This window comes from Nerophis ophidion, linkage group LG07 (assembly GCF_033978795.1).
Source record: "Nerophis ophidion isolate RoL-2023_Sa linkage group LG07, RoL_Noph_v1.0, whole genome shotgun sequence".
Lineage (NCBI taxonomy): Eukaryota > Metazoa > Chordata > Actinopteri > Syngnathiformes > Syngnathidae > Nerophis > Nerophis ophidion.
This window is the reverse complement of record NC_084617.1, coordinates 25,395,853-25,414,196: the sequence shown is the minus strand read 5'-3', so window position 1 is coordinate 25,414,196 and position 18,344 is coordinate 25,395,853. Positions and strand designations below refer to the sequence as shown.

At 37.0% G+C, this 18,344-nt stretch overlaps 1 protein-coding gene across 3 annotated transcripts in view; it reads left to right on the top strand.

The window, feature by feature from the left end:
• The window catches only part of LOC133556127 (uncharacterized), a 34,097-nt gene that overhangs the window by 14,676 nt on the left and 1,077 nt on the right, over positions 1-18,344 (top strand). For 2 of the 3 annotated variants that reach the window (XR_009807456.1, XM_061905757.1), the window contains exons 8-11: positions 14,759-14,859; positions 14,933-14,986; positions 15,143-15,190; positions 17,019-17,133. Coding sequence is in view for 1 of the 3 variants with exons in the window: in XM_061905757.1 (XP_061761741.1) it covers positions 14,759-14,859; positions 14,933-14,986; positions 15,143-15,190; positions 17,019-17,103 (288 nt within the window). In the remaining 2 variants the exon portion in view is untranslated. The remainder of the gene's footprint in view (positions 1-14,758; positions 14,860-14,932; positions 14,987-15,142; positions 15,191-17,018; positions 17,134-18,344) is intronic. The other variant, XR_009807457.1, reaches the window with a different exon arrangement.

Genomic DNA, 18,344 nt, shown 5'->3' with positions numbered 1-18,344 from the left:
GACCTGACTTGTTATATGTTGTGATCATGTGACCTGACTTGTTATATGTTGTGATCATGTGACCTGACTTGTTATATGTTGTGATCATGTGACCTGACTTGTTATATGTTGTGATCATGTGACCTGACTTGTTATATGCTGTGATCATGTGACCTGACTTGTTACCATATGTTGTGAACATGTAACCTGACTTGTTACGATATGTTGTGATCCTGTGACCTGACTTGTTACGATATGTTGTGATCATGTGACCTGACTTGTTACGATATGTTGTGATCATGTGACCTGACTTGTTATATGTTGTGATCATGTGACCTGACTTGTTACCATATGTTGTGATCATGTGACTTGACTTGTTACGATATGTTGTGATCATGTGACCTGACTTGTTACGATATGTTGTGATCATGTGACCTGACTTGTTATATGTTGTGATCATGTGACCTGACTTGTTATATGTTGTGATCATGTGACCTGACTTGTTACGATTTGTTGTGATCATATGACCTGACTTGTTACAAGACGTTGTGATCATGTGTTACGATATGTTGTGATCATGTGACCTGAGTTGTTATGATATGTTGTGATCATGTGATTTGACTTGTTACGATATGTTGTGATCATGTGACCTGACTTGTTACGATATGTTGTGATCATGTGACCTGAGTTGTTACGATATGTTGTGATCATGTGATTTGACTTGTTACGATATGTTGTGATCATGTGACCTGACTTGTTACGATATGTTGTGATCATGTGACCTGACTTGTTATATGTTGTGATCATGTGACCTGACTTGTTATATGTTGTGATCATGTGACCTGACTTGTTACGATATGTTGTGATCATGTGACCTGACTTGTTATATGTTGTGATTATGTGACCTGACTTGTTACGATGTTGTGATCATGTGACCTGACTTGTTATATGTTGTGATCATGTGACCTGACTTGTTATATGTTGTGATCATGTGACCTGACTTGTTAAGATATGTTTTGGTCATGTGACCTGACTTGTTACGATATGTTGTGATCATGTGACCTGACTTGTTATATGTTGTGATCATGTGACCTCACTTGTTTTGATGTTGTGATCATGTGACCTCACTTGTTATGTTTTGATTATTTGACCTGACTTTTTATATGTTGTGATCATGTGACCTGACTTGTTTTGATATGTTGTGACCAGGTGACCTGACTTGTCATATGTTGTGATCATGTGACCTGACTTGTTTTGATGTTGTGACCAGATGACCTGACTTGACATATGTTTTGATCATGTGACCTGACTTGTTATATGTTGTGATCATGTGACCTGACTTGTTTTGATGTTGTGACCAGATGACCTGACTTGTCATATGTTGTGATCATGTGACCTGACTTGTTAAGATATGTTTTGATCATGTGACCTGACTTGTAACGATATGTTGTGATCATGTGACCTTACTTGTTATATGTTGTGATCATGTGACCTGACTTGTTTTGATGTTGTGATCATGTGACCTCACTTGTTATGTTTTGATTATTTGACCTGACTTTTTATATGTTGTGATCATGTGACCTGACTTGTTATATGTTGTGATCATGTGACCTGACTTGTCATATGTTGTGATCATGTGACCTGACTTGTTACGATATGTTGTGATCATGTGACCTGACTTGTTATGTTGGGATCATGTGACCTGACTTTTGATATGTTGTGATCATGTGACCTGACTTTTGATATGTTGTGATCATGTGACCTGACTTTTTATATGTTGTGATCATGTGACCTGACTTTTGATATGTTGTGATCATTTGACCTGATTTGGTACGATATGTTGTAATCATGTGACCTGATTTGTTTTGATATGTTGTGATCATATGACCTGACTTGTTACAAGATGCTGTGATCATGTGTTACGATATGTTGTGATCATGTGTTACGATATGTTGTGATCATGTGACCTGAGTTGTTACGATATGTTGTGATCATATGACCTGACTTGTTACAAGACGTTGTGATCATGTGTTACGATATGTTGTGATCATGTGACCTGAGTTGTTACGATATGTTGTGATCATGTGATTTGACTTGTTACGATATGTTGTGATCATGTGACCCGACTTGTTACGATATGTTGTGATCATGTGACCTGACTTGTTACAAGATGTTGTGATTATGTGTTACAATATGTTGTGATCATGTGATTTGACTTGTTACGATATGTTGTGATCATGTGACCTGACTTGTTACAATATGTTGTGATCATGTGACCTGACTTGTTATATGTTGTGATCATGTGACCTGACTTGTTGTATGTTGTGATTATGTGACCTGACTTGTTACAATGTTGTGATCATGTGACCTGACTTGTTACAATATGTTGTGATCATGTGACCTGACTTGTTATATGTTGTGATCATGTGACCTGACTTGTTGTATGTTGTGATTATGTGACCTGACTTGTTACAATGTTGTGATCATGTGACCTAACTTGTTATATGTTGTGATCATGTGACCTGACTTGTTATATCTTGTGATCATGTGACCTGACTTGTTATATGTTGTGAACATGTGACCTGACTTGTTATATGTTGTGATCATGTGACCTGACTTGTTATATGTTGTGATCATGTGACCTGACTTGTTATATGTTGTGATCATGTGACCTGACTTGTTATATGTTGTGATCATGTGACCTGACTTGTTATATGTTGTGATCATGTGACCTGACTTGTTATATGTTGTGATCATGTGACCTGACTTGTTATATGTTGTGATCATGTGACCTGACTTGTTATATGTTGTGATCATGTGACCTGACTTGTTATATGCTGTGATCATGTGACCTGACTTGTTACCATATGTTGTGAACATGTAACCTGACTTGTTACGATATGTTGTGATCCTGTGACCTGACTTGTTACGATATGTTGTGATCATGTGACCTGACTTGTTACGATATGTTGTGATCATGTGACCTGACTTGTTATATGTTGTGATCATGTGACCTGACTTGTTACCATATGTTGTGATCATGTGACTTGACTTGTTACGATATGTTGTGATCATGTGACCTGACTTGTTACGATATGTTGTGATCATGTGACCTGACTTGTTATATGTTGTGATCATGTGACCTGACTTGTTATATGTTGTGATCATGTGACCTGACTTGTTACGATTTGTTGTGATCATATGACCTGACTTGTTACAAGACGTTGTGATCATGTGTTACGATATGTTGTGATCATGTGACCTGAGTTGTTATGATATGTTGTGATCATGTGATTTGACTTGTTACGATATGTTGTGATCATGTGACCTGACTTGTTACGATATGTTGTGATCATGTGACCTGAGTTGTTACGATATGTTGTGATCATGTGATTTGACTTGTTACGATATGTTGTGATCATGTGACCTGACTTGTTACGATATGTTGTGATCATGTGACCTGACTTGTTATATGTTGTGATCATGTGACCTGACTTGTTATATGTTGTGATCATGTGACCTGACTTGTTACGATATGTTGTGATCATGTGACCTGACTTGTTATATGTTGTGATTATGTGACCTGACTTGTTACGATGTTGTGATCATGTGACCTGACTTGTTATATGTTGTGATCATGTGACCTGACTTGTTATATGTTGTGATCATGTGACCTGACTTGTTAAGATATGTTTTGGTCATGTGACCTGACTTGTTACGATATGTTGTGATCATGTGACCTGACTTGTTATATGTTGTGATCATGTGACCTCACTTGTTTTGATGTTGTGATCATGTGACCTCACTTGTTATGTTTTGATTATTTGACCTGACTTTTTATATGTTGTGATCATGTGACCTGACTTGTTTTGATATGTTGTGACCAGGTGACCTGACTTGTCATATGTTGTGATCATGTGACCTGACTTGTTTTGATGTTGTGACCAGATGACCTGACTTGACATATGTTTTGATCATGTGACCTGACTTGTTATATGTTGTGATCATGTGACCTGACTTGTTTTGATGTTGTGACCAGATGACCTGACTTGTCATATGTTGTGATCATGTGACCTGACTTGTTAAGATATGTTTTGATCATGTGACCTGACTTGTAACGATATGTTGTGATCATGTGACCTTACTTGTTATATGTTGTGATCATGTGACCTGACTTGTTTTGATGTTGTGATCATGTGACCTCACTTGTTATGTTTTGATTATTTGACCTGACTTTTTATATGTTGTGATCATGTGACCTGACTTGTTATATGTTGTGATCATGTGACCTGACTTGTCATATGTTGTGATCATGTGACCTGACTTGTTACGATATGTTGTGATCATGTGACCTGACTTGTTATGTTGGGATCATGTGACCTGACTTTTGATATGTTGTGATCATGTGACCTGACTTTTGATATGTTGTGATCATGTGACCTGACTTTTTATATGTTGTGATCATGTGACCTGACTTTTGATATGTTGTGATCATTTGACCTGATTTGGTACGATATGTTGTAATCATGTGACCTGATTTGTTTTGATATGTTGTGATCATATGACCTGACTTGTTACAAGATGCTGTGATCATGTGTTACGATATGTTGTGATCATGTGTTACGATATGTTGTGATCATGTGACCTGAGTTGTTACGATATGTTGTGATCATATGACCTGACTTGTTACAAGACGTTGTGATCATGTGTTACGATATGTTGTGATCATGTGACCTGAGTTGTTACGATATGTTGTGATCATGTGATTTGACTTGTTACGATATGTTGTGATCATGTGACCCGACTTGTTACGATATGTTGTGATCATGTGACCTGACTTGTTACAAGATGTTGTGATTATGTGTTACAATATGTTGTGATCATGTGATTTGACTTGTTACGATATGTTGTGATCATGTGACCTGACTTGTTACAATATGTTGTGATCATGTGACCTGACTTGTTATATGTTGTGATCATGTGACCTGACTTGTTGTATGTTGTGATTATGTGACCTGACTTGTTACAATGTTGTGATCATGTGACCTGACTTGTTATATGTTGTGATCATGTGACCTGACTTGTTTTTATATGTTGTGACCAGGTGACCTGACTTGTCATATGTTGTGATCATGTGACCTGACTTGTTTTGATGTTGTGACCAGATGACCTGACTTGTCATATGTTTTGATCATGTGACCTGACTTGTTATATGTTGTGATCATGTGACATGACTTGTTAAGATATGTTTTGATCATGTGACCTGACTTGTTACGATATGTTGTGATCATGTGACCTGACTTGTTTTGATGTTATGATCATGTGACCTCACTTGTTATGTTTTGATTATTTGACCTGACTTTCTATATTTTGTGATCATGTGACCTGACTTGTTACGATATGTTGTGATCATGTGACCTGACTTGTTATGTTGTGATCATGTGACCTGACTTGTTAAGATATGTTTTGATCATGTGACCTGACTTGTTACAATATGTTGTGATCATGTGACCTGACTTGTTTGAATATGTTGTGACCAGATGACCTGACTTGACATATGTTTTGATCATGTGACCTGACTTGTTATATGTTGTGATCATGTGACCTGACTTGTTTTGATGTTGTAACCAGATGACCTGACTTGTCATATGTTGTGATCATGTGACCTGACTTGTTAAGATATGTTTTGATCATGTGACCTGACTTGTAACGATATGTTGTGATCATGTGACCTGACTTGTTATATGTTGTAATCATGTGACCTGACTTGTTTTGATGTTGTGATCATGTGACCTCACTTGTTATGTTTTGATTATTTGACCTGACTTTTTATATGTTGTGATCATGTGACCTGACTTGTTATATGTTGTTATCATGTGACCTGACTTGTCATATGTTGTGATCATGTGACCTGACTTGTTACGATATGTTGTGATCATGTGACCTGACTTGTTATGTTGGGATCATGTGACCTGACTTTTGATATGTTGTGATCATGTGACCTGACTTTTAATATGTTGTGATCATGTGACCTGACTTTTGATATGTTGTGATCATGTGACCTGACTTTTGATATGTTGTGATCATTTGACCTGATTTGGTACGATATGTTGTAATCATGTGACCTGATTTGTTTTGATATGTTGTGATCATATGACCTGACTTGTTACAAGATGCTGTGATCATGTGTTACGATATGTTGTGATCATGTGTTACGATATGTTGTGATCATGTGACCTGAGTTGTTACGATATGTTGTGATCATATGACCTGACTTGTTACAAGACGTTGTGATCATGTGTTACGATATGTTGTGATCATGTGACCTGACTTGTTATATGTTGTAATCATGTGACCTGACTTGTTTTGATGTTGTGATCATGTGACCTCACTTGTTATGTTTTGATTATTTGACCTGACTTTTTATATGTTGTGATCATGTGACCTGACTTGTTATATGTTGTTATCATGTGACCTGACTTGTCATATGTTGTGATCATGTGACCTGACTTGTTACGATATGTTGTGATCATGTGACCTGACTTGTTATGTTGGGATCATGTGACCTGACTTTTGATATGTTGTGATCATGTGACCTGACTTTTAATATGTTGTGATCATGTGACCTGACTTTTGATATGTTGTGATCATGTGACCTGACTTTTGATATGTTGTGATCATTTGACCTGATTTGGTACGATATGTTGTAATCATGTGACCTGATTTGTTTTGATATGTTGTGATCATATGACCTGACTTGTTACAAGATGCTGTGATCATGTGTTACGATATGTTGTGATCATGTGTTACGATATGTTGTGATCATGTGATCTGACTTGTTACGATATGTTGTGATCATGTGACCCGACTTGTTACGATATGTTGTGATCATGTGACCTGACTTGTTACAAGATGTTGTGATTATGTGTTACAATATGTTGTGATCATGTGATTTGACTTGTTACGATATGTTATCATGTGACCTGACTTGTTACAATATGTTGTGATCATGTGACCTGACTTGTTATATGTTGTGATCATGTGACCTGACTTGTTATATGTTGTGATCATGTGACCTGACTTGTTAAGATATGTTTTGATCATTTGACCTGACTTGTTACGATATGTTGTGATCATGTGACCTGACTTGTTATATGTTGTGATCATGTGACCTGACTTGTTTTTATATGTTGTGACCAGGTGACCTGACTTGTCATATGTTGTGATCATGTGACCTGACTTGTTTTGATGTTGTGACCAGATGACCTGACTTGTTATGTTTTGATTATTTGACCTGACTTTCTATATTTTGTGATCATGTGACCTGACTTGTTACGATATGTTGTGATCATGTGACCTGACTTGTTATGTTGTGATCATGTGACCTGACTTGTTAAGATATGTTTTGATCATGTGACCTGACTTGTTACGATATGTTGTGATCATGTGACCTGACTTGTTTTGATGTTATGATCATGTGACCTCACTTGTTATGTTTTGATTATTTGACCTGACTTTCTATATTTTGTGATCATGTGACCTGACTTGTTACGATATGTTGTGATCATGTGACCTGACTTGTTATGTTGTGATCATGTGACCTGACTTGTTAAGATATGTTTTGATCATGTGACCTGACTTGTTACAATATGTTGTGATCATGTGACCTGACTTGTTTAAATATGTTGTGACCAGATGACCTGACTTGACATATGTTTTGATCATGTGACCTGACTTGTTATATGTTGTGATCATGTGACCTGACTTGTTTTGATGTTGTGACCAGATGACCTGACTTGTCATATGTTGTGATCATGTGACCTGACTTGTTTTGATGTTGTGACCAGATGACCTGACTTGTCATATGTTTTGATCATGTGACCTGACTTGTTATATGTTGTGATCATGTGACCTGACTTGTTAAGATATGTTTTGATCATGTGACATGACTTGTTACGATATGTTTTGATCATGTAACCTGACTTGTTATGATATGTTGTGATCATGTAACCTGACTTGTTTTGATATGTTGTGACCAGGTGACCTGACTTGTCATATGTTTTGATCATGTGACCTGACTTGTTATATGTTGTGATCATGTGACCTGACTTGTTAAGATGTTTTGATCATGTGACCTGACTTATTACGATATGTTGTGATCATGTGACCTGACTTGTTATGTTTTGATTATTTGACCTCACTTTTTATATGTTGTGATCATGTGACCTGACTTGTTATATGTTGTGATCATGTGACCTGACTTGTTTTGATGTTGTGATCATGTGACCTGACTTGTTATATGTTGTGATCATGTGACCTGACTTGTCATATGTTGTGATCATGTGACCTGACTTGTTATGTTTTGATTATTTGACCTGACTTTTTATATGTTGTGATCATGTGACCTGACTTGTTATATGTTGTTATCATGTGACCTGACTTGTCATATGTTGTGATCATGTGACCTGACTTGTTACGATATGTTGTTATCATGTGACCTGACTTGTTATGTTGGGATCATGTGACCTGACTTTTGATATGTTGTGATCATGTGACCTGACTTTTGATATGTTGTGATCATGTGACCTGACTTTTGATATGTTGTGATCATTTGACCTGACTTGTTACGATATGTTGTGATCATGAGACCTGACTTGTTTTTAAATGTTGTGACCAGATGACCTGACTTGTCATATGTTGTGATCATGTGACCTGACTTGTTATGTTGGGATCATGTGACCTGACTTTTGACATGTTCTGATCATGTGACCTGACTTTTGATATGTTGTGATCATGTGACCTGACTTCTTACGATATGTTGTGATCATGAGACCTGACTTGTTTTTAGATGTTGTGACCAGATGACCTGACTTGTCATATGTTGTGATCATGTGACCTGACTTGTTATGTTGGGATCATGTGACGTGACTTTTGACATGTTGTGATCATGTGACCTGACTTTTGATATGTTGTGATCATGTGACCTGACTTGTTTTGATGTTGTGATCATGTGACCTGACTTGTTATATGTTGTGATCATGTGACCTGACTTGTCATATGTTGTGATCATGTGACCTGACTTGTTATGTTTTGATTATTTGACCTGACTTTTTATATGTTGTGATCATGTGACCTGACTTGTTATATGTTGTTATCATGTGACCTGACTTGTCATATGTTGTGATCATGTGACCTGACTTGTTACGATATGTTGTTATCATGTGACCTGACTTTTGATATGTTGTGATCATGTGACCTGACTTTTGATATGTTGTGATCATTTGACCTGACTTGTTACGATATGTTGTGATCATGAGACCTGACTTGTTTTTAAATGTTGTGACCAGATGACCTGACTTGTCATATGTTGTGATCATGTGACCTGACTTGTTATGTTGGGATCATGTGACCTGACTTTTGACATGTTCTGATCATGTGACCTGACTTTTGATATGTTGTGATCATGTGACCTGACTTGTCATATGTTGTGATCATGTGACCTGACTTGTTATGTTGGGATCATGTGACCTGACTTTTGACATGTTGTGATCATTTGACCTGACCTGTTATGTTTTGATTATTTGACCTGACTTGTTATATGTTGTGATCATGAGACCTGACTTGTTTTTAAATGTTGTGACCAGATGACCTGACTTGTCATATGTTGTGATCATGTGACCTGACTTTTGATATGTTGTGATCATTTGACCTGACTTGTTACGATATGTTGTGATCATGAGACCTGACTTGTTTTTAAATGTTGTGACCAGATGACCTGACTTGTCATATGTTGTGATCATGTGACCTGACTTTTGATATGTTGTGATCATTTGACCTGACTTGTTACGATATGTTGTGATCATGTGACCTGACTTGTTTTGATATGTTGTGACCAGATGACCTGACTTGTCATATGTTGTGATCATGTGACCTGACTTGTAATATGTTGTGATCATGTGACCTGACTTGTTAAGATATGTTTTGATCATGTGACCTGACTTGTTACGATATGTTGTGATCATGTGACTTGACTTGTTATATGTTGTGATCATGTGACCTGACTTGTTATATGTTGTGATCATGTGACCTGACTTGTTACGATATGTTGTGATCATGTGACCTGACTTGTTACAATATGTTGTGATCATGTGACCTGACTTGTTATATGTTGTGATCATGTGACCTGACTTGTTATATGTTGTGATTATGTGACCTGACTTGTTACAATGTTGTGATCATGTGACCTGACTTGTTATATGTTGTGATCATGTGACCTGACTTGTTAAGATATGTTTTGATCATTTGACCTGACTTGTTACGATATGTTGTGATCATGTGACCTGACTTGTTATATGTTGTGATCATGTGACCTGACTTGTTTTTATATGTTATGACCAGGTGACCTGACTTGTCATATGTTGTGATCATGTGACCTGACTTGTTTTGATGTTGTGACCAGATGACCTGACTTGTCATATGTTTTGGTCATGTGACCTGACTTGTTATATGTTGTGATCATGTGACCTGACTTGTTAAGATATGTTTTGATCATGTGACCTGACTTGTTACGATATGTTGTGATCATGTGACCTGACTTGTTTTGATGTTATGATAATGTGACCTCACTTGTTATGTTTTGATTATTTGACCTGACTTTCTATATTTTGTGATCATGTGACCTGACTTGTTACGATATGTTGTGATCATGTGACCTGACTTGTTATGTTGTGATCATGTGACCTGACTTGTTAAGATATGTTTTGATCATGTGACCTGACTTGTTACAATATGTTGTGATCATGTGACCTGACTTGTTTAAATATGTTGTGACCAGATGACCTGACTTGACATATGTTCTGATCATGTGACCTGACTTGTTATATGTTGTGATCATGTGACCTGACTTGTTTTGATGTTGTGACCAGATGACCTGACTTGTCATATGTTGTGATCATGTGACCTGACTTGTTTTGATGTTGTGACCAGATGACCTGACTTGTCATATGTTTTGATCATGTGACCTGACTTGTTATATGTTGTGATCATGTGACCTGACTTGTTAAGATATGTTTTGATCATGTGACCTGACTTGTTACGATATGTTTTGATCATGTAACCTGACTTGTTATGATATGTTGTGATCATGTGACCTGACTTGTTATTTGTTGTGATCATGTGACCTGACTTGTTTTGATAAGTTGTGACCAGGTGACCTGACTTATTACGATATGTTGTGATCATGTGACCTGACTTGTTATGTTTTGATTATTTGACCTCACTTTTTATATGTTGTGATCATGTGACCTGACTTGTTATATGTTGTGATCATGTGACCTGACTTGTTTTGATGTTGTGATCATGTGACCTGACTTGTTATATTTTGTGATCATGTGACCTGACTTGTCATATGTTGTGATCATGTGACCTGACTTGTTATGTTTTGATTATTTGACCTGACTTTTTATATGTTGTGATCATGTGACCTGACTTGTTATATGTTGTTCTCATGTGACCTGACTTGTCATATGTTGTGATCATGTGACCTGACTTGTTACGATATGTTGTTATCATGTGACCTGACTTGTTATGTTGGGATCATGTGACCTGACTTTTGATATGTTGTGATCATGTGACCTGACTTTTGATATGTTGTGATCATGTGACCTGACTTTTGATATGTTGTGATCATTTGACCTGACTTGTTACGATATGTTGTGATCATGAGACCTGACTTGTTTTTAGATGTTGTGACCAGATGACCTGACTTGTCATATGTTGTGATCATGTGACCTGACTTGTTATGTTGGGATCATGTGACCTGACTTTTGACATGTTGTGATCATGTGACCTGACTTTTGATATGTTGTGATCATTTGACCTGACTTGTTATATGTTGTGATCATTTGACCTGACCTGTTATGTTTTGATTATTTGACCTGACTTGTTATATGTTGTGATCATGAGACCTGACTTGTTTTTAAATGTTGTGACCAGATGACCTGACTTGTCATATGTTGTGATCATGTGACCTGACTTTTGATATGTTGTGATCATTTGACCTGACTTGTTACGATATGTTGTGATCATGAGACCTGACTTGTTTTTAAATGTTGTGACCAGATGACCTGACTTGTCATATGTTGTGATCATGTGACCTGACTTTTGATATGTTGTGATCATGTGACCTGACTTGTTTTGATATGTTGTGACCAGATGACCTGACTTGTCATATGTTGTGATCATGTGACCTGACTTGTAATATGTTGTGATCATGTGACCTGACTTGTTAAGATATGTTTTGATCATGTGACCTGACTTGTTACGATATGTTGTGATCATGTGACTTGACTTGTTATATGTTGTGATCATGTGACCTGACTTGTTTTGATGTTGTGATCATGTGACCTCACTTGATATGTTTTGATTATTTGACCTGACTTTCTATATTTTGTGATCATGTGACCTGACTTGTTACGATATGTTGTGATCATGTGACCTGACTTGTTTAAATAGGTTGTGACCAGATGACCTGACTTGTCATATGTTGTGATCATGTGACCTGACTTGTTTTGATGTTGTGACCAGATGACCCGACTTGTCATATGTTTTGATCATGTGACCTGACTTGTTATATGTTGTGATCATGTGACCTGACTTGTTAAGATATGTTTTGATCATGTGACCTGACTTGTTACGATATGTTTTGATCATGTGACCTGACTTGTTACGATATGTTGTGATCATGTGACCTGACTTGTTATATGTTGTGATCATGTGACCTGAGTTGTTTTGATATGTTGTGACCAGGTGACCTGACTTGTCATATGTTGTGATCATGTGACCTGACTTGTTTTGATGTTGTGATCATGTGACCTGACTTGTCATATGTTTTGATCATGTGACCTGACTTGTTATATGTTGTGATCATGTGACCTGACTTGTTAAGATATGTTTTGATCATGTGACCTGACTTGTTACGATATGTTGTGATCATGTGACCTGACTTGTTATGATATGTTGTGACCAGATGACCTGACTTGTCATATGTTGTGATCATGTGACCTGACTTGTCATATGTTTTGATCATGTGACCTGACTTGTTATATGTTGTGATCATGTGACCTGACCTGTTAAGATATGTTTTGATCATGTGACCTGACTTGTTACAATATTTTGTGATCATGTGACCTGACTTGTTATATGTTGTGATCATGTGACCTGACTTGTTTTGATGTTGTGATCATGTGACCTGACTTGTTATATGTTGTGATCATGTGACCTCACTTGTTCTGTTTTGATTATTTGACCTGGCTTTTTATATGTTGTGATCATGTGACCTGACTTGTTATATGTTGTTATCATGTGACCTGACTTGTCATATGTTGTGATCATGTGACCTGACTTGTTACGATATGTTGTTATCATGTGACCTGACTTGTTATGTTGGGATCATGTGACCTGACTTTTGATATGTTGTGATCATGTGACCTGACTTTTGATATGTTGTAATCATGTGACCTGACTTTTGATATGTTGTGATCATTTGACCTGACTTGTTACGATATGTTGTGATCATGAGACCTGACTTGTTTTTAAATGTTGTGACCAGATGACCTGACTTGTCATATGTTGTGATCATGTGACCTGACTTGTTATGTTGGGATCATGTGACCTGACTTTTGACATGTTCTGATCATGTGACCTGACTTTTGATATGTTGTGATCATGTGACCTGACTTTTGATATGTTGTGATCATTTGACCTGACTTGTTACGATATGTTGTGATCATGAGACCTGACTTGTTTTTAGATGTTGTGACCAGATGACCTGACTTGTCATATGTTGTGATCATGTGACCTGACTTGTTATGTTGGGATCATGTGACCTGACTTTTGACATGTTGTGATCATGTGACCTGACTTTTGATATGTTGTGATCATTTGACCTGACTTGTTATATGTTGTGATCATGTGACCTGACCTGTTATGTTTTGATTATTTGACCTGACTTGTTATATGTTGTGATCATGAGACCTGACTTGTTTTTAAATGTTGTGACCAGATGACCTGACTTGTCATATGTTGTGATCATGTGACCTGGCTTTTGATATGTTGTGATCATTTGACCTGACTTGTTACGATATGTTGTGATCATGAGACCTGACTTGTTTTTAAATGTTGTGACCAGATGACCTGACTTGTCATATGTTGTGATCATGTGACCTGACTTGTTATGTTGGGATCATGTGACCTGACTTTTGACATGTTGTGTTATATCTTGTGATCATGTGACCTGACTTGTTATATGTTGTGATCATGTGACCTGACTTTTGATATGTTGTGATCATGTGACCTGACTTTTGATATGTTGTGATCATTTGATCTGACTTGTTATATGTTGTGATCATGTGACCTGTTATGTTTTGATTATTTGACCTGACTTGTTATATGTTGTGATCATGAGACCTGACTTGTTTTTAAATGTTGTGACCAGATGACCTGACTTGTCATATGTTGTGATCATGTGACCTGACTTATGTTGGGATCATGTGACCTGACTTTTTATACATTGTGATCATGTGACCTGACTTGTTACGATATGTTGTGATCATGTGACCTGACTTCTTTGATATATCGTGATCATGTGACCTGACTTGTTACGATGTTGTGATCATGTGACCTGACTTGTTTTGACATGTTGTGATCATGTGACCTGACTTAATATGTTGTGATCATGTGACCTGACTTGTTTTGATATGTTGTGATCATGTGACCTCAGTGTCAGCTGGACAAGCAGATCCAAGACCAGTGGAATGACCTCCAGGACAGAATGTTGCTTCCAGAACATTCCCAGCAGGTCCAAGCCGCTGGAATCAGGAAGTAAGGAAATTACTCCAATCATGCATCATTCCCATGTCATCTTAACCGTGTGTGTGTGTGTGTGTCTGTGCAGACAGCTGCTGTGTCTCTCTTGTGACCCGCCCATCATCACACACCTTCCTGCACCGTGAGTCTTCTGCACGCACATCACGTGCACGCTCGTATGCCGTCAGTCATCACAGTGTGTGTGTGTGTGTGTGTGTGTGTGTGCGTGTGTGCGTGTGTGCGTGTGTGCGTGTGTGCGTGTGTGCGTGTGTGCGTGTGTGCGTGTGTGTGGTACCAGTGGAGCGGTGTCGCCCAGCAGAACTTTGACTAACTTCACAGACTTCAGGTGAATTTCTCCTTTTGGCCATAGGGGACGTGAGTGCCAACAATCAAACAAGAGCACATACAGACATACTTGTAATACTATTCATATACTACATAGTAATAATACTATCTATATATTATTCATTAGTGGTGTAACGATTAATTGATATATTGATTAATATTCCTTAAATTAAACTACATCGACCATGTTCAGCAAGTTGGCCTTCTGGAAGATAGGTATCTATCCAACATCTTTTGAAAAGGAAATCAATCCGTTTTGTCAATACTAGAAAAATGAAAACGTTGGATTTAAGTACGGCAGACATTATATGACGTTGAACACTTTAAAGGATAAGATAGTTAAACTCCAAATCCGTCCCCCCGTCTGTGACGTCATCGCCACCAGTCTAGCTACGGCGGCCGAGAAAGGTCACAACACAAACGTTACCAAACAATATCATAAATTACAACGTAACAACTTTCAGCCACGGCACTACAGATTGCCGAAAAATGCTTTAAAATGTAATACCAGAAATTATCTGTATCGGTTAAAAATGTTGTTATCGCTTTAAAAAAAACAAAATGTATGACTTTTTAAAATGCCGCTGTGTACACGGACGTAGGGAGAAGAACAGAGTGCCATTAATCCTCAAAGGCACTGCCGTTGCGTGCCGGCCCGGTCACATAATATCTACGGCTTTTCACACACACAAAGGTGAATGCAAGGCATACTTGATCAACAGCCATACAGGTCACACTGAAGGTGGCCGTATAAACAACTTTAACACTGTTACAAATATCCGCCACACTGTGAACCCACACCAAACAAGAATGACAAACACATTTCGGGAGAACATCCGCACCGTAACACAACAGAAGAAATACTCAGAACCCCTTGCAGCACTAACTCTTCCGGGACGCTACAATATACACCCATGCTATTCCCCCAACCCCGACCACCTCAAACTCCACATGCTCTCAGAGCATGACCCAAATTCCAAGCTGCTGTTTTGAGGCATGTTAAAAAAATAATGCACTTTGTGACTTTAATAATAAATATGGCAGTCATGTTGGAATTTTTTTCCATAACTTGAGTTGATTTATTTTGGAAAACCTTGTTACATTTTTTCATGCATCTAGCAGGGCATCACAACAAAATTAGGCATAATAATGTATTAATTTCACAACTGTATATATCGGTATCGATAATTAAGAGTTGGACAATATCGGGATATCGGCTAAAAAACATTATCGGATATCTCTACACAGCACGATTGTAAAAGCCACAACAAATACAAAAATATATATTTACATATATATATATATATATATATATATACATATATATATATACTGAATTGTTTCGGATTGTATCGTTCTGATATCATTTCTGTACTATTAATAATGTTCATATAAGAGCAATACTACTAATATAATAGTAATAGTAGACATAGCAGTAAGTCCATTTATATGGAAGTTATACTGGTCACACAGCAGTAATACTATTCATATAAAAGTAACCCTATAGTACTAGTATTGGTTACTAGATTAAGGGACGGCGTGGTGAAGCTGGTAGAGTGGCTGTGCCAGTAATCTGATGGTTACTGGTTCAATCCCCACCTTCTACTATCCTATTCACCCTTGCTCCTGATGGGTCCTGGTGAGCGCCTTGCATGGCAGCTGCCGCCATCAGTGTGTGAATGGGCGAATGTGGAAATACTGTCAAAGCGCTTTGGGCTCCTTAAAAAGGGGTACAAAAGCGCTCTACAAGTACAACCCATTTACCATTACAAGCCAAATAGCAAAAAAAAAAAAAGTTGTTCACATAACTGTTTACTTTGTGCCTTCAGATACCCCAGAGTGTCCCGCAGTTGTGGGGGGATTCACACAGTGACATCTGGCCCCCAACGAAGCGTCAATGGGTGGAAACACTGAAGCCAGACAGCAGGGGGCGCCACAGTGCAGGTAAGACATAGGCCAGAGTTTCATGACCTTTTCAAGGCCAACGTCCAAGTTCTTGGCCAGGACCCAAAACGTATATCCTACACCTCAAACTCCTGTGGGATAAACGTTTCATTTGGTAGAAAGGCTTAAAAACATGCTCTGTATTTATCATTAGTTATCAATATTTCACATTCTTCTACCTATTTAGACATTGTGAGTGCGACACAAGCGCTAATAAGAAACTCTGACAACTCTCATCGACTCTTGAGCTGGTCACGAGCACACTGCGGTAACGAGGAGTGTCGTTGCAGCTGGAACTCAATTGATGTCTTACTGTTGTCTTCTTAACAATCCGTGACGAGTACTAGCAAAGTGTCATCCACTAGAGTACTAAATAAAAATGTCAAAAAAAAAGTACTAATCAAAGTACTGAATAAAAACAAAAATATTAAATGTGCTAAGTAAAAAGTGCAAAATAAAAAAAACACTGAATATAAAGTGCAAAATTAAAGTCCTTAATAAAAAGTAATAAAAGCTATAAAATAAAACATGCTGACTGAGTCTTAAATAAAAAGTAATAAAAGCTATAAAATAAAAAATGCTGAATGAAAATACTAAGTACTTAATAAAAAATATTATATAAAAAGTACTAAATAAAAAAAGTACTTAATAGAAATTACTAAAGTACGAAATAAAAATACTAAATGAAAAGTAATAAATAAAAAAGTACTAAATTAACATACAAAATAAAAAACCCAGTAAAAAATACTACATGAAAGTAATAAATGAAATGTAGTAAATAATAAGTACTAAATGAGAAGTAAAAAATTAAATGAATAAAAAGTACTAAATAAAATTACTAAAAAAAACTGAATAAAAAGTACTGAGTACAAAATAAAAGTTCTAAATAAAAGGAATGAAAAGTACTAAATAAAATTACAAAAAAATTGAAAAGTACCGAATGAAAAGTACTAAATTAAAAAAATACTAAGTAAAATGTCCTAAAGTTTTAACTGAAAAGTACACATCAAAAAGTACTAAATAGTAGTAAAAAATAAAAGGTACACAACAAAAAAGTACAAAATAAACAGTGTTACTCCCTCTGAGGTCTTAATCAAGGCTCAAGTTTTTTTTTTTTCTTAAACAGACATTTATTTCAGCCACACCTTCTCCAAAATAATGCCAAAAAATGCCGTCAGAACTAATGAATAAGAAAAAACAGAACTTACAAT